Here is a 24,616-nt window from a genome sequence, read left to right as displayed (position 1 = left end):
ATTTTACAGATTTTTCCTGTATTTTTAAGATACAGGAAAATATCAATGAAAAAACAAAAATAGACTGATTTTACATGTCAAATGTAAAATAACATGAAAAAACTGTAACTATGAATGACCATAAAATTTCCATTTTTTAAAAGATTTTTTTTTTCACAGAAAAATACAGTTAAAATACATTTGCAAATGTATCGCAGTTTCACAAATATTTATTTTCTATTTACAAGATTAAACTGTTGATTTAAAGTTTAATACTGTAAAAAAAAATAAAATAATGAAACGAGGTAAAATTATTGACAATTAACCGTAAAAGAAGTATTTGTTCTGTAAGTTTAACAAGACTTGTTTGTTAATTGACAAATATCTTGTGTAATTATGGGAGGTTTCACAACAAAAATGTTGAATAAATGTATTTTTGTGAATGTATAACATGTATAAGCACTGATACACTGTCCAAATACAGTTTTTATCAGTGGATTGTACAACTTAGTCTCACTGAAAATTATTTTTATTTATTTATTTATTTATTGGTAATTTGATTGTTTTACTACATATAAATATTCTTTATTAAACATTAAAAAGTCCAAAAAATATGCAAAATCTCATGTAAAGTTAGGGCAAAAAACTATTTTAATTACGGAAAATTACCATATTTTTATGAGATGGTTATTTTCTGTTATTTAACAGTATTTTTCCGGCACCCCTGCTGCCGGAATAATATAATTTTTACTTCTTTTTTTTTTTTTTTTTTAACAGTGCATATGAGCAGAGTTTAGCAACACAATAACAGTTACTTGCGTTAATGCCATTGAGTTCTGTGAATAAATCAGTTAAAAAATGTAGAGAACCACTGCTATAGTTCATGAGAAGTTAATTTCACTTACAATGTAACCAGGGTCACCAGGTTCTCCTCGCTCTCCTCTAGCTCCAGGAGTACCCTGGGTTGACATGGGACCAAATAAATTAAACCATCAATAATAATACTCCACTAATTTAAAAAACCCCAAAACAAAACAAAAAAACAAGAACTCACTTGGACACCTTGGGGACCGGATGGACCCTCTACTTTGCTGTCCTCCCCCTGTTCACCCTAAACAAAGCAATAAAGAAACAAAAACTAATGCAGTTGGTGGATTTCCCCTCAAACCCAATGGTCTGTGTGAAATCAATGCATGTTTTATTTGAAAGAGCACAACAACAGACACACATTGCCTGCACTCTTTATACGAATGGTAAATCATTATATGCACTATTACCCACAATGATCCCATTTCACAGAAGTGGAGCCAATGTTAGTCTCAAGCTGTTTATGGGATTCATTAAACAATAACCATGGATATGTGTGCGTGATTTTAATAGTCATGTGCACTACATATGTCAATTGAATTAAATGAGGGAACAGCTCATGAAACGGTACATATTATGGGCAGAAAAAAAAAACTGTCACTTATATGAAAAAAAATGCAGTATATTTTACCGCGCAATCAGTTCTGTTTTCATCTGCATCCTGCTTTTGTGCCAGGGTTACCTGTGCCTCTCAAATTACAATCACACATTTTTTTATCATTTGGCAGTGACCCATGAGATAGTATGATATTGATTTAATTAGCGAGGAAGCACGGCCATTATTTGGAGGATATTGGCAAACAAAAATAACAAATAGCCACATCCAGATGGCTCCTGCCCAAACACTAAAAAAATGCAAATTAACTGTGGTGCAGTGTGTTGTGCTGTGTACGGATCCTGTCAAATAAACACAAATTATTGTACTAATACGGCTCCAAAGCGCAAAGCAGAAGAGTCCAGGTGCTTGGCTAATTATATACATTTGACAGTGCAGAGTTAATTGGATGTGTCTTGGTTCATATCATTGATCAAATTAGGAATGAGTTTCGCAGAATTGTGAGGCCAACAAGAAAGAAAGATGAGGCACTAATTAGGAGCACAGTGAAAGTCCCAATGCATCAAAAATAAATGACCAAAGACTATGTGCAGCATGACATGTCCCCAGAGCTCATTAGATACAATCAACATGCAGACAGCTATTAGACGCAACAAATAACTCTGGGAAAATACCTTTTCACCTTTTGGCCCAGGAGGTCCCAGTGGGCCCTGTGGTCCCGTGTGACCCTGTGACAAGAGTGGGATTATGGCTGAGTCTCATTTCAGAGCTGTAATTTCACCACTTTACTCCACTTTGCTATGTGATATATTACCTCCATAATGTCGAAAAACACATGAAATCAAAGTAAACACAGAGGAGGAGAAAACTTGCAAGTGTCATCAGCCATCGATTCATCTTCTTTAAAAGTGGAAAAAGCAGTTTAGAGATTCATCAGTCAAGTCGTGGTTATGTGTCAAGAATTTGATTATATTCTTAAATGTGTGGGGGGTCGATTTTTCACCTGTTGTCTGATCCTGAAAATAGGACATGCATACACAGGTGCAGGGCAGCAATATTGCCATTTTCACTTTTTGTGTACCAGGAAAAACGTTTGCAAAAAACACTTAACTCTATCCATCCATGTCACCAATGTTAGATCGACTACCCTCTTTTTCTGCTATTGCTTCTTTAAGGCTTTGCTAGATTTGGGCTTTTTTGGCCTCTGTAGCAAAACAAAAATAACTGTCTAGGTACTTCCTGACCTCTAGTGGTCTGCTTTAAGAGCTGGGGGAAAAATCAATCACATTTCCATCCTGTGCGTTAATATTTAGTACACACCTGGGTGTATTTAAAGACCGACAAAGAAACCTGTGAACTCCAAAACTATATAGGAGGGAGGATAAGTGAAAAGGTAGATGATAGTAATTTGGCCTGACCTTTATAAACAAGAAAATGAAAAATTACTATGCACTGGAGAGAAAAGAGAACTCAATACACTAGGATTTTTTTCCACCTAAAGAGCAAAACATCAACAAGTAAATAAACTGAGATGACAGAGAACATGAAAATGACTGGAAATGACAATACAACACATACATGTCAATGTAAAATGATAAAATATACATACATTCACTTTAATATTTATGAATTAATAACGGTTTAAGGGCATTTGAATGGTTTCATAATCACCAAACTGTAGCCGGAACCAATCAAACAAAATGCAAAATCCTCCAAAAACAACAAAAAAAAAAAACCAAGAAAAGCACTCAGAGCGCAGACCTCTACCAAGACAGTTCTGCCCCCCCCCATCACCACCAAAATTTCAGAATTTCTTCCTTGTGCCAGTATCAACATTTCCTGAAAATTTCATGAAAATCCATCCATAACTTTTTGAGTTATCCTGCTAACAAACTAACAAACACGCAAACAAACAAACACACAAAGCATAGCGATCACAATACCTCCTGGTGGAGGTAAAAACAATCCAAAAGCCACAACAGAACATCTGTAATTAATTGTTTGTTTGTTTTCCTGTGGAAACATTGTGTTAATTGTAAATAGGGTTAGGCAAAATAAGTCTTTACTTCAGCCTAAACCCTGTCGGTCACATTGTATATGGAGCAATGGATATGTTGTTTTTATTTGTTGTTTAAAGTAATTAACAACCGAATAAACAACTACTACTACTAATTTAGTTTAGACAGGACACCTAGGAATTTTTTCCCCCAGTCCAGTGGTGGGTGGTAATGCAATATTTTGGATCCAATTAAAAATGCATTAAAAACCAAAGAGGAAGAAAAACAATTTGAGTGTCAACAGATGGGGCTATCTGTCATCGTTCACTAATGAACTGCTGTCGAACTTTAAGTTATTATGAAGATAGTTATGCAGTAACATTAGCATTAAGTCCCTTAGCTAACATGAATCTGATCAGATTAAATGAGACAAATGTGATCTGACATTAAACCATATTCAGAGACAGGGTGATCTACATAAGTTGGCAATAATAGTCTTTTACATCATCAACATCCGGTGACATTTGTGTTTCTTTTCTATGTTGTTATTTAAAGGCAGTTTGCGTCCTGAATGGTACATTAGCACCAACCTAAACTCTCAGATCTAGAGTTCTGTCTTTCATAACATCCTCCAGTGAACTGATTTCTTTCACAGCCCTTACAGAGGGAGTTTGTTACCTCATATCCTGGTATGCCTGGATCTCCTTGTTGGCCCATTTTCCCTGGAGCGCCCTTCAGAAATACATAAATATATCTATTTACTGAAGCCCACATCTACCAAGGTTCAGTAAATCAATCCCTGGTCCTTATGTGAACGTCTTACCGCTGGCCCGATCGTTCCTCTTGCTCCCTTCTGTCCGACAAACCCCGGCTCTCCCCTCTCACCAGGCAATCCAGACTGCCCCAGGTGACCTTGGTGACCCTTGCTCCCCTGGAGAGACACCAAGAATGCTCAGATATTCACATGCACTTTAAGTGTAAAGAAACCAACCACTCTGCACTAACACTGGTTGTTTCACTGTTTAAACATCTCATATTGAAAGTCTATTTGGAAACCCCTCAGTGTTATGATTGTGGAGGTTGCAGACTTCTCCCTTTGTTTTCCATTAAGGTGGAGCTATTTGACAACTACTAAAAGAAAGTAAACCGTAAAGATAGCAGGTGGATTTTTGCCCCGAGCCAGAGAACTGACAAACCTTTTCTCCTGCTTTTCCTCTCTCACCGATTTTACCAGGTTTCCCCTCCTGACCCTTGTAAAAGAAAATCGAAAGCATTTGTAATTGGACAAAAAGAGCTGTCTTTTCATGGGAAATCAGTGAAATTTGGAGTTGGCTGCAAAAGCACTCACCCTTACACCCACAAGTCCAGGAGGCCCGAGGGGTCCTTCCTTTCCTTTTAGTCCAATTTCACCCCTGTCTCCTTCAGCGCCCTCAGCACCAGCATCCCCTTTTTCACCCTGGGAAGAGAAGCAAGTCCAATGAAAACTAAAGCCATCATGCAGTTCGAATCCTGGACTTTATTATATGATTCGGTCTTATCTAACTCACACACTGAACTACACTTTTAACATTTACAGCTGAGGTACTTCCACTGTTCAGTCAGAAATACACAAAAAAAACATAAAAATGTTCTCTAAAAACCAGTGAAATGGGGCAGACTATAATTCTGAAATATATCTGGGTTGAAAGAGAAATTACAATGCCTTAAAATGTTGCCCAACGTTCGTATTCTAAGAACACTACAAAGAAAGCCATTCTAACCCTTTTCTAAATGTTAATTCAATCCAGTTGTTTTGTAACCTGACTGTATTGTTTTGGTTCCTTTTCCCCATTATTCTCTCAAAATTTCCAACTGCAAGCTACAGGCTACAAGGAATCTTCGAGTCCAATTTATTAAAATAAAAACACGACCAATGGCCCTGTATCTCACCGGCATGTTCTATCAAGAATCAATAAGGTGAATTTGCGAGGTTGTCAGGTTCTGCCGCTATGTTAGAGTCCTGTGGTCTTGATGCAGAAGATCAATCTCACAATAGCAGTGGGTGGTACTTTCACTGGAGGAATACTCAACTAATTAAATCAAAGTCCATATATGACTTCCTGTCAGTGCTCAATAGGAACTATATTGATATCTACAACCATTTCCATGCTATGAGCCATTAAAATACAGCCGATTATAAGTAAAGGCAATTTTATATATTAAAAAAAATGGTCAAAAATCTAAATTTATCAAAACTGTGAACAAACTTTGTAGACAGACAAGTAAGCTACATAAAAAATAGAAATGAATCAACTAGTGAGCAAAAAAAAAGGCGCTACAAGGTACATATATGTAAAATAAGCATGTGTAAATATAAAGAATTTCCTGGTACTTTCTACAGTACAACTGCAATTGAAAATGGTTTATTTTAATCGCATTATCGGTCACGACACCTTAAAATAGCCTTAAATACTACGGCAAGAAGGCAACCTGATTTATGTCTCACAATTCCGCCTAATAAACAGGCACGATTTCTTTAAAAATGGAGAGAACCGCTCCAATCCTAACCACAGTTATTGGCAAATTTCTCTCGCTTTTTTCTGTACACTGAAAAAAATGATATTCGTACACAATCCTGTTACTGTAAATTGGAAAAAAAACACACCGAGAGCTACAATAATATATCATATATCAATCATACATTATATTATTGCTGTGGAAACCTCTTATCTCTAAAACAGTTATTTTTCAAGAAACTGGAGAAACAATGTATATTCGGTAGTCACAAGCCATTTTCAACACTTCTCATTGGTTATGTAATTCTAAAGCCGTCAGGCCAATGTGAACACTGACCAGTAGAATCATTTTAAGGACCAAAAAAAAAAGACCAAAATGGACTTACGAGGTTTCTGAATGACAGCGATGATATATAACCATGTATCAGCAACAAGGAGCATTATTTACAGGGGTCACTCATTCCACCTTTACATGTTTTTTCTTTTATTATAAATATGTTAAGACCATAAGTCATCATTTAAATGCTTCCCTTGAGCACCGAGAGTCAACAGATTATTGTTTTTGTTCGGGCCCATGTGTATGTTTAACAGATCATTGTAACTCACATCAGCCTTTTTTAAAACCTGGTGCGCACATTGACTGAGGTAATGTCTGGAACCCTGTTTTTTTTGTCACGCATCAATCTTAAATATGAATGAAAATGGCATCTGAAGAGCCAGTGTTTCATAAAGCTATACTGTTAAAACAACTAACATTCAAATTAAAAGTCATTTCACTACTTTGTTAACTAGGCTTTTATTGTGAAAGAGGAACTACACAGAAATGGGCTGTGGAAAACTCAATGAGTACTGTTGTTTTGTCAAAGTCATCAAACTCCTTTTATCCTCCGGAGACCCAGGAAATGTCAGCAAAGTACAAGCTTTTTTGTTTTTTATGAAATAAGTGCCTATACAGGGTGGGGAAGCAAAATTTACAATATTTTGAGGCAGGGGTTGAAAGACAGTGTATGACCAATTAGTTTATTGAAAGTCATGAGAATTTATTTGCCACAAGAAAATTGACATAATAGAAAATGTTTTTATTCTATGGGTCCTCCTTTCTCAATAACTGCCTTCACACGCTTCCTGAAACTTGCGCAAGTGTTCCTCAAATATTCGGGTGACAACTTCTCCCATTCTTCTTTAATAGTATCTTCCAGACTGTCTCGTAATAGTTTTGCTCATAGTCATTCTCTTCTTTCCATTATAAACAGTCTTTATGGACACTCCAACTATTTTTGAAATCTCCTTTGGTGTGACGAGTGCATTCAGCAAATCACACACTCTTTGACGTTTGCTTTCCTGATTACTCATATGGGCAAAAGTTTCTGAAAAGGTATGGATAATAGTGTTAGGTTTGATTCTGACATCAATATATGTGTGGTTTCAAAGCAATTGATGTAGTGCCTGCTGAGAAAAAACAACTAAATGTTCATTGTAAATTTTGCTTCCCAACCCTGTATTGGAAACATCATGATGCAACAGTTTTTTCAGATGCAGTTTTTAAAATTTTCATGGCATGTCCTTTGTGGTGGACAGTTTTCTTTTCTTTTTTTTTGGGTATAACGTTGTGAAACTCTTGTCCACAAATATGGACAGAAAACTCATAGCCTGGTCTTAGGAGGTTAAAGTTCTTTAGGTTTAATGTGTCTACAGTTTGGTGTTACTCGGTCTGACATAGAGACAATGCGCTGAGGTTGGTCATCCAGGAGGAGCTCGGAGTAAAGCTCCTCTACATCAAGAGGAGTCAAATGAGGCAGTTTGGGCATTTGGTCAGGATACTTCCTGGATACATCCATGCTGAGGTGTTTGAAGCATATCCAACTGAGACTAGAGATTGGATTATATCTTTCAGATTGCCTGGAGCTGGAGGCGTTCCCATGGTGACAATGAGGTCTCAGCATCCCTGTTTAGGCTCCTGACCAGACCCAGATAAACAGTAGGAAAATGGTGATAGCTAATGGTTTATCTGGGTCTATCTCTGGGAATTTTTTGCACATTTTTGTTCATGTGCCTTTGTGACTGTGCCATTGATGACAGATGGGCTGCATCCAGGGTTTGCATCCCCTCGCTGATACATTATTCAGTATATTTAAACAGAAGTACTTTGTAATGCATCCTCTGATCATTTTCTAAATATCATGTCTCAGGAAAATGGACAGTGACAAACACATAAAATCTAACACATTTTTATCCCTAAAAAAGCTAATAGCACAAGTTGCAAATCCCACCGGGCTGCTGTTTTCTATCCAAGTGTTTCACGGTGGCCAAGAAACCTTCAGAGTAGTTCACTCTCCTGTTTACAGCGTGTCATGTACATCGCAGAGCTCTACAGACTCTCAGGTCCACTCTGTTCTAATCCTCCTCAGATTTTGTCTCCTTTCTCTAAGCCAAAGGCAGTTTGTGGATCTGTCAGCCATATTTACAGCAGTTTGGCTTTGCTGAATAGGCAGGCTTTTTGTGCTTTCCATTTATTTTTTTTTCCTGTCACAATACTTGCCAGACAGTAGAGCTCTTAAAATAGCCTGCCTATCTGTTTTCACTAAGCATCAACATAATGCAGCTCCAACAGGCACAAAGGCCAATATTTCACAAACAATATTCCCTTTGCTCTAATTACAATAAGCTGCTACAGTGAATTGCAAGAGTTCACGGGGTTCACAGACAAACCACTTCAGGTTAGAATAAATTATTGCTAAACTTGTTGACAGCATTTACATACTGGCCAAAGTCTCGGATTAACATTTTTTCCATTTGCTGTGGGCCTGGATAATATAAAACCCTCTGTTCTTAATATGGTGACAATCTCTATTTTTCATACTTACCTTTGCTCCGTCAGGTCCACTTGGCCCTGCCTCCCCATCAATGCCTGGCTCACCCTGATAAACCGATCACAAACAATGTCATGTTTTATGCATTTACAAAGACAGTAATCACAGGAGGTAAAAACAGATGCACAGCAAGCAAAACATTGGCAAAGTCACGCAGAGAATACAGTGTGAAAAGTAATTTACCACTTGATTTGCTCTGGGCTGCAAGTGATAAAAAAAGCCATTTTAACTCAATTAGACTTTACAAAGACGACAAAGACGTCAACTACTTACTCTTTGGCCAATGAAACCCTGCTCGCCATTGTATCCAGGTGGACCAATATCACCCTTTCAGAGAAAAAAAAACATACAATAGAGGATGAGTTGCATCTTTTGATTTACAAATTTGTTTCTGATACGGTGTTGTGATGTTAAGAACATCCTGTAATGCTGCCTCTCCAAACTTAGGACCTGATTTTACTCCTTCCCCAACTGGAAAAGTATACGTTTCTAAGAAAATAGCCAGAGTATCTGCTGTGTTTCGGTCTTTAGGTTTAACTCTATCTTTTCACCTCTGCAACAGGAACTTCATGGTACATTCAAGTGCATCTCATAAACTTAATCTATACTTGAAGTTTTAAAAGAGGTTTATTTTTCGAATTTTTCTTTGCTAAATCAGATAAATCTACATTTTTCATTCATTCCTTACAATTCCAGTTAAAATCCAACAAGAGAATTTAAAATTCTTATTTGAAATATCTTATCAGATTGCTACCAGCACACTCCATGATATTCAAGTGCAATATATCCTTAAGTACGTCTTTGATTGCTTTCAATGTATTTTCCTGCATAATAATTTAATGTCAAAATTACAACTAATGTGCATATTTTAGCCACTTGATTTTTTCATCTACCTTTCTTCTTCACTGGTGAATCAAGAAGTTATTTGTTTCTCTTGTTTCAGGCTAAATGTGATATGAAGTGGTGTGAAACATAACACAACACCTAACACAGGGGAGTCAAACATGCGGCCCGGGGGCCAAATCCGGCCCGCCAAAGGATCTAGTCTGGCCCATGGGTGGAATTTGTGAAATCCAAAACTGACATATTAACAATCATTTTATTTCAGGTTTTACATTCAGACCAATCTCAAGTGGCTCAGACCTGTAAAATACAATCATAATAACCTGTAAATAATGACAACTCCCAATTTTTCTCCTTGTAAATGTACACATTTTCTTGTAATTTTACTGTATTTACACTAAAACACACTATAATTTCTCTAAAAACATGAATAACCTGAAGAAATACAGTATGAACAACGTGAAATGTCTTAAGAAGTGCAATTTTACAACATTGTCTGTTATTAAACGTTTTGTGTATTTGTAGATCCACTGCGATCTGTAAGTCGTAATGCACATGTGTAAATGATAAACTGAGGCATAATATTGTTAAAATTGCACCTATTTTTCCGAAGAAATTTCAGGTTGTTTATATTATTACCTCCGCCAAGGAGATTATGTTTTTGCCAGGGTTTGTTTGTCTGTCTGTCTGTGTCTGTTTGTTTGTCTGTCCGTTAGTGTGCAACATAACTCAAAAAGTTATGGACAGATTTGGATGAAATTTTCAGGGTTTGTTGGAAATGGGATAAGGAAGAAATGATTAAATTTTGGTGGTGATCGGGGGTGGGGGGGCCCACAGGGGGGGCCACTGATCAGCCTTGGCGGAGGTCTGCGCTCTCCGAGTGCTTCTAGTTCATATTGTTTTAAAGGATTGTTCGTAGATGTAAACATTTTCCTAATTTAATTTTTTGCCTTTTTCACCCTAAAATATAGAAGAAAGTTTGGAGTTCTTACTTTTACCTCCGCCAAGGAGGTTATGTTTTTGCCAGGGTTTGTTTGTTTGTCTGTTTGTCTGTCCATTAGTGTGCAACATAACTCAAAAGTTATGGACAGATTTTGATGAAATTTTCAGGGTTTGTTGGAAATGGGATAAGGAAGAAATGATTAAATTTTGGTGGTGATCGGGGGTGGGGGGGCCCACGGGGGGGGTGCAGACCAGAAAATTTCATCAAAATCTGTCCATAACTTTTTGAGTTATGTTGCACACTAACGGACAGACAAACAGACAGACAGACAGACAAACAAACCCTGGCAAAAACATAACCTCCTTGGCGTGGGGGGGCCCACGGGGGGGGGGGCACTGATCAGCCTTGGCGGAGGTCTGCGCTTTCCGAGTGCTTCTAGTTTATATATCATTTGTTAGTATTTTACTGGTCCAGCCCACTTGGGGTTAAACTTGCCTGAATGTGGCCCCTGAACAAAATGAGTCTGACACCCCTGACCTAACACATGCAGCTGATGTGGTCAAATTGGTGCTGATGTATTTAATAAAATCTATTTAAGTTTCATCTTTATTAGTTTAAAAATACAGTATGAATAAATGTGGTTATGTCATGATGTGTTTTATGTTGTGACCATTTGGGTCCATTATCTGTCTCTTGGGTGTCAAGCTGATCAAGTTTTTCTAAAGCCTGCATTTATGTGTTTTTCAAATCTCCCGCCAAATCGTCATCGTCACCTTCTCTCCAGGTTCACCAGGCAGTCCTCTCTCTCCAGCTTTCCCTGGTGGCCCCTGTCAGAAACAGTGACAGCTTTCAGTTTTCAACGGTAATAAAAAAAGTCAGTAGGGATTTCTTAAACCAACCGTGTGATCAAACTCACCCTCAATCCCATCTCCCCTAGAGGCCCAATTGTTCCTGTTGGCCCTGGTGGTCCCTGAGGCGACAAAGCAGAGGCATCAATAAAAAGGTTAAGTGTAGTCTCTAGTCTTGGACATACACCCCTGAAAGTGACAGTGGAGGAGGACAAATGTGAAAAGAAATAAGAACCAGACAGAATGTGTGGATTTGTGGAGATAAGTTAATCTGCAGGCCTAAGAGCTTTCAAAACACCAAGCCAAAACTTCTCTAAGTGATCGAGGCAGCTCTACTGTTATAGAGACACATTCAGGCTACAATAAAGCTGCCTCTCCAGGAAGGAGATGGTGTAAATCAAATTGTCTCAGACTCAGTTTTTATCTGCCTTTTGTCTGCAAGACTTGGGCAGAATGTGAGAAAGAAGATTAGGTTGTTCAAGGCTTTTTGACCTGGATATGGGCTTCGGGAGGCACTGACTAAAAGGTGTTGGAGTGGAAATTGAGAGTTTTTATGCAACAGCATGAAATGGGTGCATTGTAGGTGACAGGAGATGTTATAGATAGTAAGATGTCTGTGTGTATCCTGCTTAATAGATTCTGCATTCACTAAAATCATTTGTAATTGCACCGCATGGATCAAGGGTAGGGATGTAACGATATGAAAATTTCATATCACGGTTATTGTGACCAAAATTATCACGGTTATCATTATTATCGCGGTATTTTTGAAATTGTCCTCAAAATGTTCAAAAAGTACTAATACACGCACTAAACTGACTTAGCCAAGTTACATTTAAAAAAATAAAATAAAATAAAATAATTGGCACAGTGCACTTCCTTCTGGCAGAAACATTCAAATATTAACCCTTGGTGGTCTGAGCCTATTTTAGTGCTGCAGGTTTCAAACCATTACTTGTCTTAACCCATAAAGACCCAGTGCTACTTTTGTGGCAGTTGCAATATATTTTTTCTCTACAGGGTGGGGAAGCAAAATTTACAATGAACATTTAGTTGTTTTTTCTCAGCAGGCACTACGTCAATTGTTTTGAAACCAAACATATATTGATGTCATAATCATACCTAACACTATTATCCATACCTTTTCGGAAACTTTTGCCCATATGAGTAATCAGGAAAGCAAACGTCAAAGAGTGTGTGATTTGCTGAATGCACTCGTCACACCAAAGGAGATTTCAAAAATAGTTGGAGTGTCCATAAAGACTGTTTATAATGTAAAGAAGAGAATGACTATGAGCAAAACTATTACAAGAAAGTCTGGAAGATACTATTAAAGAAGAATGGGAGAAGTTGTCACCCGAATATTTGAGGAACACTTGCGCAAGTTTCAGGAAGCGTGTGAAGGCAGTTATTGAGTACGAAGGAGGACACATAGAATAAAAACATTTTCTATTATGTAAATTTTCTTGTGGCAAATAAATTCTCATGACTTTCAATAAACTAATTGGTCATACACTGTCTTTCAACCCCTGCCTCAAAATATTGTAAATTTTGCTTCCCCACTCTGTATATTTAACTTTTCTTAAGTGATTTATCACCATTTATTATAATATTATCCTTTTTATTTTGCTTTTTTTTGGTGAAAATCAGGTAATTTCCTGTATTTAATTCACTGATCATGAAGATGTTCATAAAAGCTCAGATTAAAGTTGAGGGTTGTTATATCAGAAACCGAGAAAATGGAAGAAGTGGCTTTTTCAGTAAAATATATCAATAACTGAACATAAAAAAAAGTGTGTCCATCCACTGTCATTGATCCAACTCCATGGGTTTTACTGGTGAATCAATGTTGTAGAAGATGATGGTGTTTCCACGTTCACTACGGAGCCTCTGAACATCCAAACGTCAAATCTAATGACTATGAAAAGATGACAAACTGTATTTTACACCAATTATTTACATGTATTGATAGGATTAGTGGATCAGAAGTTATAACACATTGTAAATCAGTAGATGCTTTTGGTCTCCAGTGGCTGTTTGGGTTTTTATGGGCTAATTTTGTTCATTAGATGAAAGAGACATGATACAGAAAGTCAGTTTATTTAGCAATTTGTAGAAGTGACTGAAATATATCAAAATGATTAAAACTCAATTAGGGATATAACGATATGAAAATTTCATATCACGGTTATTGTGACCAAAATTATCACGGTTATCATTATTATCGCGGTATTATTGAAATTGTGCTCAAAATGTTCATAAAGTACTAATACAGACGCTGAACTGATTTAACCAAGTTGTATTTAAAAAAAAAATAAAATAAAATAATTGGCACAATGCACTTTCTTTTGGCAGAAACATTCAAATATTAACCCTTGGTGGTCTGAGCCTATTTTGGCTGTTTTTCAGTACTTTTGATTTTGCCTTTATATACTATATAAAGAAATGTTTACTATACCCATGTTGGGTATCTTTTTTTTTGAGTACAACTTCATCTATCTCATCTGCCTATTATTTTTTTCACTTTAACCTACTATAAAAACATAAAAGGCCAGAAAACACACAAAAAAATCTAAAATCCGATTTGAAAAATATATATACTTTATTGCATAAATAACACAAAGATGCTTAACGAACCTTTTCAAAGACTTTAAAAGTGAATATTGGTTCCAAATAACATAATAAAAGCATATCTTAACATAAAAACAGATCTTTACATAGGTGTTTTTTCCCCTAAAAGTGCGGTAATCAAACACGGTTATCATGACAATTAGAATTTAAACGGTAAAACTAACCGTCTGCAATTTTACAGCGGTTTATTGTTATACCGGTAATCGTTACATCCCTAATCAAGGGTTAAGGAAACGAGACAGAGGGAATATAGAACATTGTTGTACAATTGCTCTTTGTTAATTCAAGGTTGGTCAAACAGAATGGTTGACATTCATGGGAAATAATATGACTCACTGGCTCTCCTGCTATTCCTTTGGCTCCAGGTGGTCCTGAGGGTCCTTGAATACCCTAAAAAGAAAACATTAATTTAAAAAAAAAACACATACACACACTGGTGGTACACAGATGTTGAAATGCTAGAATACCCGGTGAAGTAACAGTAAACCGCATAAGCCTTTCCAATCCACTACTGTTCCCTAACTGTGTCCCCCCAAAAAATCCAGCTTTACCAACAAGAGACCTTTCTTAGTTCCAGTAACTTACCAGAAATCCTTTAGGCCCATCTTCACCTGGCTCACCAAGCTTGCCCTGCAGCAAAAAATGATATGAATATATAAAAAAAACAATGTAAAAATAATCTTAGAAATAACAAAATAAGTGTTGGTCTAAACTGTCAACTAAAACACTACTGTTTAATGTTTCACTTAGTCAAATGTGATGGGTAATTACCTCCGCCAAGGAGGTTATGTTTTTGCCAGGGTTTGTTTGTCTGTCTGTTTGTTTGTCTGTCCGTTAGTGTGCAACATAACTCAAAAAGTTATGGACAGATTTTGATGAAATTTTCAGGGTTTGTTGGAAATGGGATAAGGAAGAAATGATTAACTTTTGGGGGTGATCCGGAAGAAATCCTGGATTCTGGATCACTTTGAAATTTTCGTTAACATTGTGGTAAATGGGGCCAAAATTTTCGTTTCCCAATATCTCGCTTAATTATTGACCAAAACTCATGAAATTTAACTCAGGAATTGACAATGGGGTCCTCTATCACATTTCAAAGGCTGATCCAGATCTGATCCAGAAGGCGGATTTTATTTTAAAAAATAAATGTAGGATTTGTATCACCGATTATGTGGGGAATTTTTGCGCTTGGCGGAGGTCTGCGCTCTCCGAGTGCTTTTCTAGTTTTTAAATGGTAGTTGTGGTTGTTGATCCTGATTCGCTGCATTGTGTTTGACACTGAGGTAAAATACTCTATAAACACACTTGGGACAGTACTACATTAGTATTACTAGGCCATACACATTGTTTTAAAATGTTGTGAGTTTTGATTTAGTGGGTGAGTTTAGTGTGGATGAGTGGTGGAAAGAGCAGGACAGGAAAGTGGAGGAAAACAGTTTGTTCAGTCTTCGTCAACCCAGTAAACACTGAGAGAAATGTTTTAATCTATAATGTGTTATCTGAGACAGTATTTCTGTACCTTGAAAGTTTGAAAAGCCATCTTATCAAGACGACTCTGACATATATTATTGCTAATACTGTTAAAAATGTTAGAATTGTTGTGATGGAGGGGATTAATTATCCTTACCATTTCCCCAGTGATACCCAATCTTCCTGGTGGGCCATCAGGACCCTGGAAAGAAAACAACATCCACCTCATTTAATTCAGCTTTCTACAATTCCACAGAGTTAAAATGTTCCTGACTGCCAAACACCTCCAGCACCATCAATATTTTGGGCCCTTTGATTTTCAGTTAACAGCGTATCCTCTAAAGATTCTTTAGATGCTAAAAATTGTTATCGATTCCAGTATACTGAGAAAAGTTCTCATGTTTTTCCTCCCTACTGAAACTTGGGCCATTATTTCATTGCCATGTTGTTTATCTTTGCTTTCCATTAGACAGATTTGAAGCGTATAATTAGGGAGCGGAAGGCCAGACGTTGCTATAAGGCAGGTCAGCATTGGAATTAAAGTAATCAACAAAGACCCACAAACCCATGCTCACTATAAGACTGTAAGGATTTGTTTTTTGTTTTTTTTGTCAATTTTTACTTATTGACCATATGCTCACCTTTATTCCAGTGGACCCTTTCTCCCCCACTGGACCGTCAGGACCCCTTGGACCCTACAGAAAAAATTAAGGTCATGATTGATGAATATCTTTGGAAAACTTTCATCCTGAAGCGCAGCATATTAAGTCAATGAACTTGGGCTCATAATCTCCATGTTGTCATTTCCAAATACTGAAGTCTGGGGGGCACTTCTCTTGGTTTTATTGTGTACTCTGGTTTAGGCTAAATTGCAGAGACACCATCAAAGATTGTGGCTGTTATGCAACTATTTGGCATCTGCAAATTAGCTCCACAGCATGCCCATATCCACACTGTGTGGACTTTGTCCGCATCTTTCCACGATTACACAGCGGGACTGTGGTATTCATCAGCTGCACACTGGGATTATTGTAGAAAAGCATTGAAAAGGTCACAAATCCTGCAGTTGATTCATCCTCGCCTCTGTAATTGTACCAAAAATATTCACTGATGTCTCATTTATAAGACACATTAAAAAAAAGCTAGTTTGTCTTTTGTGGCTTTTTCATGTAAGCAGCCTATATAAAGCTGTTCTATATAGACTTTGTGCATAACTTATTCAGCCTCATGAGGCCTGTTCCAGCTTCCAGTGTGGCTTTGATATAATTAACAGACTAAATCATAGTGGTGAAATAATACTGAGGTTTCCCCAATGCAATGATGGGAATAATTATTATTTCTCTAATTTTAATAAGTGATGTTAATAACTCAACAACTCAATTGTAGGAATGGCTTTTTATGGCATTACAGAAGTGATTTGAATCTCAGTAACAAAGACCCAGAAAGACTGATCTCAAAGTTTTTGCTGTTTTCAAATCAGGAAACAAACCCTCTTCTGTTTAACCTAATGGTATTGATATTTATATGAGTACAGATTTATTATAAATCCTGACACTGCCCTTCTTCAAAACCCATCAATTTTCTACTAGTTTATATAACAGCACAGTGGATACACCCAAAATAAAATGAGAGTAATGCATTCTTCTGAGAAAGGATCATTTGAAGGTTAAAAAGACACTTTACCTCAGATTGAATGTGGTCTAGAAAAATAGTCCTTTCTGTGGATAATCATTTTAATATGCTTCACATTAAGAACTGACTGCATTTCATAAATGAGTTTTCGAAGTTTTAAATAAAAAAAAACTCACAAGAAATGATTGTTACTAATTCCCTCTATTCATGCTGGTTAGAAGTTTCTTCAGACAGTATAATAAGGAAACTGGTGTTTAATTCCACTGGCCTTAATTCTATTTTCCGAAGCCTTGATATAATTTCCAGCAATTAAAGTTATTAAAAATTACATTTGTGACTGCTTGTGATATCAGGGGAGCCATGTAAAACCAATCTACAGAATAAAATGCCTTAATTATACTACTTATTCATCTTTGATCAATTATTCATTCAGTCCAATGATCCTGCTGTGCAACTATGGGCTATTTTTTATTAGTACAAAACGCAATTATGGAAAAGCCAGCAAATGCAGGAAACATGTCGACCTCGAGGACAGATCAATTTATTCATGTTTGCGTGCACAGAAATATTTTTTTAGCAACATGTTTAGTCAAGCTGTTCAGCATATTAATGATACTTAACAAATTTATCCACAGATTTCATGCTTGGTCATATTTAATTGCAAAACGTTGGCCTACCAGTTGTTGCAGTTGTTTTTTGCTCGGTGCAAATTTATAAGCAGTTCAGTAAAGCCAAAATTATAGCTTTTTTTTTTTTAACACATTTTTTTTGCTTCTGCTCAAAATGTATATCTCAATCATATGGTGGGCCTTTTTACTGGACAAAGTTCAGCAAAAACATTTAAAAAGCCAGAATGTTAGCACAGATTACATAATGTAACACATACAGTAATAAAACCTTAAAACAGATTCGAATTACTCACCCTTCTGCCTTTGGGTCCTCTGATGCCGATGGATCCACGCGAACCAGGGGGTCCCTGAATGTGAAAGTTATAGATGTCCTTAAAGGAGTGATATTTTGCTTTTTTTTTTAAAAAATGGAATTATGCATTTTAAAAATTCCTCATTAATTCAACTCCACAGGTCCATCTTCAACCCTATTTCTAATTAATGACACTAGAAAGATCATTTTGAGCGCCGGCCCTTTAAATGCACATGAGCCACTTCATGCCCCACCCCTTCCAGGTTGTTGGCTGTGCTGCTCTGTCCCCTTCAACCAACAACTGAACATTTTAAGTAATTGGATCAAAGTTTGGACATATTTTCAGTATGGACTACAACCGCTGCTGCTGACAAACAATTATGGCGTACTCAGAGAAATGTTCGTCGGAGGTTTTGACCTTATATGTGCAAATGTTGTGACGTAACTAGTTATAGACGTAACAAATTAAGCAGGAATTAAAACAGGTTGTAGAAATCCACTTGATTTTTGCCAAAATGAATATAAAGATAGCTTTGTAGCACCTGGAGGATCCAAATTTAAACTTTTTGAACTATTAGGGTCCAAATACACAAATAAATATACCAAAGACTAATAAACGTGGATTTAGCAAAATATGACCCCTTTAACAAAATAGACTAATGAATAATAAAGTGAAGTTTGGAGCAGGTCCACTAAATGCTGAAATGGCTGTTTAATATGAAGTATGAAGGGAACAGTGTCGTGGTGTGAACATTTAATCCATATCACATAAATATTAGTTAATATATCTTTCCATAGCTGTTACTTTCTGTTTTCGTGTGTGACAGATGGGGTCACTGATGAATCATACATTTATTACACTAGCGGCATTGTACCCATGGTGCCATTGTATGATAGCGCCCTCCCGTGGTGCAACAGTGACATTGCACACGTACGCCCTCCCGTGCTGCAACATCAGGACACGTGTCAGACAAAGACGCGCCGGACACAGAACGTCCATTATAGTAGGATGTTTGATGTGTCAAAAGTAGGTTCCAGACCCTAATAGCTCCACTGGTTCTGCGGTCCATCATGTTTTGCCACACTTTAAAGTGTACCTGTACTGGTCATGCTTACGACATTAATTGTGCTTTGTGTATTACTTATAAGCAAGAAAGGCACAAATTCAGATAAAAAAAAAAAAAAATCGTCATAAATGCACCACGCTGGACCTTTTATTATGTGAATCACGTGTGGGGGTAGAATCTATGGGGAGCAGCCATTGCCAGCCAGAAGTGATGTACCATCTTTGATTCTGGGTGATCAAGTGCGAGTAAACAAGCAGCAGTCAGTGAGCGAGACTGAGTGGAAAGCACATGTCCGCATCCAGGTAATCAGATAATACATCAAGTCTGCGTCACTACCGGTGCTGGAACAGCCCGTTAAGGAGGCAACATGTCGCTGACCATATCTGACTGATGGAGCAGTGACTTAGTACTCATGTGTAGTTGACAATGGGCTATGATGCAAGTGACTGAATGGAACCGCTAGTATTATATGTGATCTTTTGAAATAGTTAGCAATGAAAATTCACTACAGGTACCCTTTAAATGTCAAATTATGAAAATGGCAACAGCAAACTTACTGGAATCCCTTGCAGTCCAGGTGGACCCCTGTCTCCAGGTATTCCAGTGTGTCCCTGATAAACAGACAGCACTCATATGATAAATATTTATGAGATATTAAAGAGATTATAGGTCAGTTCTCATGTTGTTCACCAGCTGGATATACAGTCTAACTTTGCTAAAATGGTCTTGCATCAACTACTCATTCGAAAAAAAAAAAAATTGCTTTATCAACCACATAACACCCGCATCCCTTACATAGAATATGTAGGACTGAATGGGCCCCCGGTACGAGACAGAGTCCAAACTTACTCCTTACCATCGGCCCCGGTTCCCCTGGTGGCCCCGGGGCACCTGTTTTCCCTCGATCCCCCTGAAAAAAACAAAACAGTTTAGTCTATTCATCAGTTCAGAACAAGAAGGGCTTTTTAATTTATGAAGAGCAGCAGATTCTCTCATCTTAAGTGGTGACAGTCAGTGTTTAGCACAGATAAACTGATTAAATTAAATTGATTAGCTGTCTAACTGTCCCACCACATTTAAACAAATGTTGCTGGAGAAAAACAAACTGTCATATCTACTAAGTTTGGGAATGTGCTAACCTTTTCTCCAGCGATGCCCATCTCTCCAATCGGCCCGATGAAACCAGGCAGTCCCTGGGGTAAAAGTCAAGACAATATGCTGTCCTAACTGCCTTTAATGAATATAGTTTAATTGATGTTACATTTCTCACAATAGGCTGCACAGCTCTGGGACATGAGGAAAACAGACACACTGAGCATAAAACAGAAATCAGTAGAAAGACAAGAAAAAAGCCTTTACCCTCTCGCCAAGCTTTCCGACCTCGCCAGTTATCCCGGTCTCACCCTACAGCAAAGCAGCCAATTAGCATATCACAAACTTATTCATGCCTTTCGTTTTAAGTTCAAATTAGTCTAAATGTGCTTGGAGGGCCATTCCCCTGTTGTAACAGAGAATTAACATCTAATTTACACATATTCTGATGATACATTATCATAAATGAGTGCCAGAGAGAGAATGTTCCGTTAAGGATGACAGTGGTTTAGGGGTGGAGGTGTGCCTTTTAGGTCTGACCTTGAGTCCATCTGGGCCTGTCAGTCCAGGGAATCCCTGCCTCCCAGGTCTGCCCTGAACAGAAAGCAAGAATGACACAGAGAAGTATACTGCGGCTCCACAGAACAAACACGACTCTCTGTATATCTGATGCAAAAGGTGCAGTCTGTGAGTGTGCTGTCCCTCGAGAGGCCGAGGAAGCGAACAAACCAACAACTGATGCCAAAACAAAAACCTCCCTTTAAGAAATCTAATGATCCATAAAACAAAGAGCCGTTTGCAGCATCAAAGCCTGCTTATTAGTCACAAAAGTCATGGGCTCATTTTTGTTTGTTTTCAGTAATCACTTGTGGGTTGCACTTTGGGGAGGCTGGATTCAGCCACAGCAAAAACAGGAAGTTTAAGTTCTGTCTTCTCTGTTATTTAGCCTGGGATGACTCCAGACAAACACTCCTTTTGGATCACACTAGTCACTGTGGATTCTACCTATAATGGGTAACAATCGCACCCATCTGTTTGTCTCTTATAAAATCCATGTTTGGTTCGCCTGCCTCTTCACCCTTATATCCTATAGTTAGATTGTGAAGCAACATAACATCACCTTATGTGTTAAAAAAAAAAAAAAAAAAATATATATATATATATATATATATATATATATATGTCACGAAAATGTCACTTCACTTCCTTATGTAACAAACTGCATTTTCTAATACACAGATTCAAGGCAATATGTTTCCTTGTATTTTGTTAAACATTATCAACTATTGCTGTGGTTATTATAAAATGAGTCAGAGTTGCATTTTTTATGGTGAAAACCTAACACTACAGTGCATTATGTAAAAAAGCAACTAGTCATCATCTGTATGTTAATATTTAAGCTAAATTATTTGCCCTAAACATTAAATTAGAACACCACTACAGTTGAACCTTATCTTAATTTAAATTGACACATTATCTTACAAATCCTTATAAAACTCATTTTTAGCTCATCGGCTGATTGTGAAGGTGTTATGTCCGTGGACATCTTCATCTTTGTTGTTTATCAATTTCTTCAAACATCTTCTCTCACTAATTTCAAAGTTTACATATGGCTTCTTGGAGACAACCTCTACAAAGTTTGCTCACAGTTTTGAGAAGTTTTTTGAAATATTTAAAATGTGCCTTTACTTATAATGAGCCATATTTTGATGGCTTATAACATGTAAATGGTTGTAGATATCAATATAGTTACGACTGAGTAAAGATAGCAAGTCATACATAGACTTTCATTTAATTAGTTGAATCATCCTCCAGTGAAATTACCACCCACCTCTATTGGGAGATTGATCTCTTGCATCAAGACTCAAGGACTCTAACATAGCAACAAAACCTGACAACCTTACAAATTCAACTGATTATTGAGAGAACATGCCAGTGAGATACAGGGTCATTGGTCCTATTTTTATTTTTAACATGGTGCACTTAAGTCATGGTCTTTTTGACAGCATCAAAATGTTTTTGTTGCAGTTGCTATAAATCTTACTACAGTAATTTGTGATAACCACTGAACTGTGTTTTACAACCTGAAAAACTACATATTTCATTTAGGCTGTGTATTATTACAAAATGTAGGTGTTGTTACATAATGAAGTGAACTACAAGTTATTATATAATGTGTATATAATGTTTTTACATAATGTCTAGTTACAAGGTATTTTTATGACATTATCTAAGTGACAGTGATCAAGTGTCCCTTTATTTTTGTCCTCATACGTCTCTTACACATATAAATATGATGCATCATTGTCAGTCTTGGTCTTGTATTGTCATCTTGATATATGACAAGCATCTTTCAGTTTGACCTTTAAAGATCACTCCTTTTCTCAGTGAGTGTTTGTGTGTGACATTTCAGGCCAAAAAAATAAGAACATACCAATTTCGTGACCAATCTGGTAATATGAAAACACAATGTCCAATAGGAAGTCTTTCAAAACCGCTTTAGAACAATGGGGACAACTGTGAGCCAAAGTGCTTACTGGTCAAAAACAGGCCATAGTTACCCTTGTAAAGACGAGTGGCGCTCCGCTGTGTGTTCTGTGCTGAAATGTGGTGTGTGGATCCTATATGATAACAGTGCTATTATGTTTCTTACAGGTTTTGATAGGCAGGGCTTCTCCAATCAGCACTCACCTCGAGCCCAGCCGGTCCAGCTGGCCCAACAGGTCCTTCATCACCCTGACAGGAAAATTGTCACAAAATGTCAGGGGAAGAACAATAGTTTTTTTTTTAATTTAGTTTTTGGTTGTTCTCACAAATACAGAAAACAACAATATCAGTACACCGAACGTAGCCCTACCTGAAGTCCAGGTGTTCCTCTTGGACCTGGGAGACCTCTTGTCCCTTGCTTCCCCTGTGGATAACAGTATTGACAGTCAACTTTCACCTCTTGTGTTCGATTACTTATTTGTGGAAAGATTGATTTAAGAATTAAGGCAAGGCAAGGCAAGTTTATTTGTATAGCATATTTCAGCAACAAGGCAAGTCAAGGTGCTTCACACAGGACAAGGAAAAAGAAACACATTTAAAACATTACAAAAGAAACATGTAAAAGGTGATTAAAAACAGCAAGTAAGAAAACAACACATAAAACCCAAAGATATAAAAACACACACATATTAAAGTAAAATTAGGAATCTTTGTCAGTAGAGTTCACACATGTGGTCGTGCACATGCACCACACACCAAAACTGGCCCTTTGCTTTTTAGCCCATCACTACATCATGCATCACACACTGCACACTAGAACCAACTGGCTCGCCACATCAGGCGCCCAGGGAGCAAATGGGTTGGGGGGTCAAGTGCCTTGCTCAAAGGCACATCAGCCAACAACTCTCCTCCAGGGAATCGAACTGGCAGCTATTGAGTCACAAGCTGACACCAGCCTTCTAGGTCATGGCTGCCCCCCTTTTTTGATGTAGCACTTATTTCATTATAACCAACTATGGTTACCGTGGATTAATTTTTATATTTTTTAAAATAATTGTAATTTAAATATATAAATAGCCTCAAGGTTGTAGCTTCAAGATGAAAATTGAGGTACAAATCAACTTCCAAACCCAGATACGAGTCATTACTTTTCATGTAGTTTTCAGCCCCAGTGACTTTGTCTCAAACAGCATCACATAAGGTGTTTACGGTGTTCCCACAGCTCCCTCTGAAGCCACAAAAAAACACATTTTGCTCTACGTTTGCCTTTAACAGTTAATATCGCTCTACTGACCTTGGGTCCCTCAGGGCCGTTTTGTCCTGGTGGGCCAATGTCACCTGGAAAGCCCTGTGAAAAGGACACATTGAATTGCAACGTCACCTCCAGTACAGCTGTGTGTTATTACACAGTATAAGACCCAGTCAAATGAATGCATTTATGTTGTGTTTAACATGCAGCACTTACTCAGTAAAATACACAAGACTTATTTAATAAAACACATCCTACCTCTGGTCCAGGAGGACCGGGTAAACCATCAGGGCCCTTCTCACCAACAATACCCTGAGGATGTTACAAAACACATTAATATTAATGGCAGAGATAGACTGGTTTAACCAATTAAACACTGATATTTTCCAGTCTGTTTAGGCAGTTACACTTCTAGACTGGAAAAACTGATTTTAAGGGAAATAATACCTTTAAAATGGTAAATACTGTATTTATGACAGTTTCATAGTCAGTTCTGTATATTTTGATTAATTGCTTTGGGTTTAATGTTCAGTGATTCAGATTTATTATGTATTTATTACTTTGAATTCATCAGGTTTCTAATTAAGTGCATAAGTTGTATTCAGGGTCAAAATTACTGAAGGGGAGAAGAGAATGCTTTTGGACTATTGGACGTGGATACCAAATTTG

At 37.3% G+C, this 24,616-nt stretch overlaps 1 protein-coding gene across 2 annotated transcripts in view; it reads right to left on the bottom strand.

Moving 5' to 3' along the window:
* The window catches only part of col27a1b (collagen, type XXVII, alpha 1b), a 114,999-nt gene that overhangs the window by 21,096 nt on the left and 69,287 nt on the right, over positions 1-24,616 (bottom strand). For both annotated transcript variants that reach the window (XM_030143547.1, XM_030143548.1), the window contains exons 19-43: positions 24,206-24,259; positions 23,993-24,046; positions 23,069-23,122; positions 22,903-22,947; positions 20,752-20,805; positions 20,479-20,523; positions 20,259-20,312; positions 19,976-20,029; positions 19,677-19,730; positions 18,054-18,107; positions 16,141-16,194; positions 15,657-15,701; positions 14,615-14,659; positions 14,366-14,419; positions 11,467-11,520; positions 11,324-11,377; positions 9,038-9,091; positions 8,759-8,812; positions 4,748-4,855; positions 4,596-4,649; positions 4,223-4,330; positions 4,078-4,131; positions 2,077-2,130; positions 1,034-1,090; positions 885-938 (exon numbers count right to left, since the gene is read on the bottom strand). In XM_030143547.1, coding sequence (XP_029999407.1) covers positions 885-938; positions 1,034-1,090; positions 2,077-2,130; positions 4,078-4,131; positions 4,223-4,330; positions 4,596-4,649; positions 4,748-4,855; positions 8,759-8,812; positions 9,038-9,091; positions 11,324-11,377; positions 11,467-11,520; positions 14,366-14,419; positions 14,615-14,659; positions 15,657-15,701; positions 16,141-16,194; positions 18,054-18,107; positions 19,677-19,730; positions 19,976-20,029; positions 20,259-20,312; positions 20,479-20,523; positions 20,752-20,805; positions 22,903-22,947; positions 23,069-23,122; positions 23,993-24,046; positions 24,206-24,259 — 1,425 coding nt within the window. The remainder of the gene's footprint in view (positions 1-884; positions 939-1,033; positions 1,091-2,076; positions 2,131-4,077; positions 4,132-4,222; positions 4,331-4,595; positions 4,650-4,747; positions 4,856-8,758; positions 8,813-9,037; positions 9,092-11,323; positions 11,378-11,466; positions 11,521-14,365; positions 14,420-14,614; positions 14,660-15,656; positions 15,702-16,140; positions 16,195-18,053; positions 18,108-19,676; positions 19,731-19,975; positions 20,030-20,258; positions 20,313-20,478; positions 20,524-20,751; positions 20,806-22,902; positions 22,948-23,068; positions 23,123-23,992; positions 24,047-24,205; positions 24,260-24,616) is intronic.

This window comes from Sphaeramia orbicularis, chromosome 9 (assembly GCF_902148855.1).
Source record: "Sphaeramia orbicularis chromosome 9, fSphaOr1.1, whole genome shotgun sequence".
NCBI lineage: Eukaryota > Metazoa > Chordata > Actinopteri > Kurtiformes > Apogonidae > Sphaeramia > Sphaeramia orbicularis.
This window is presented reverse-complemented; position numbering and strand designations above follow the sequence as displayed.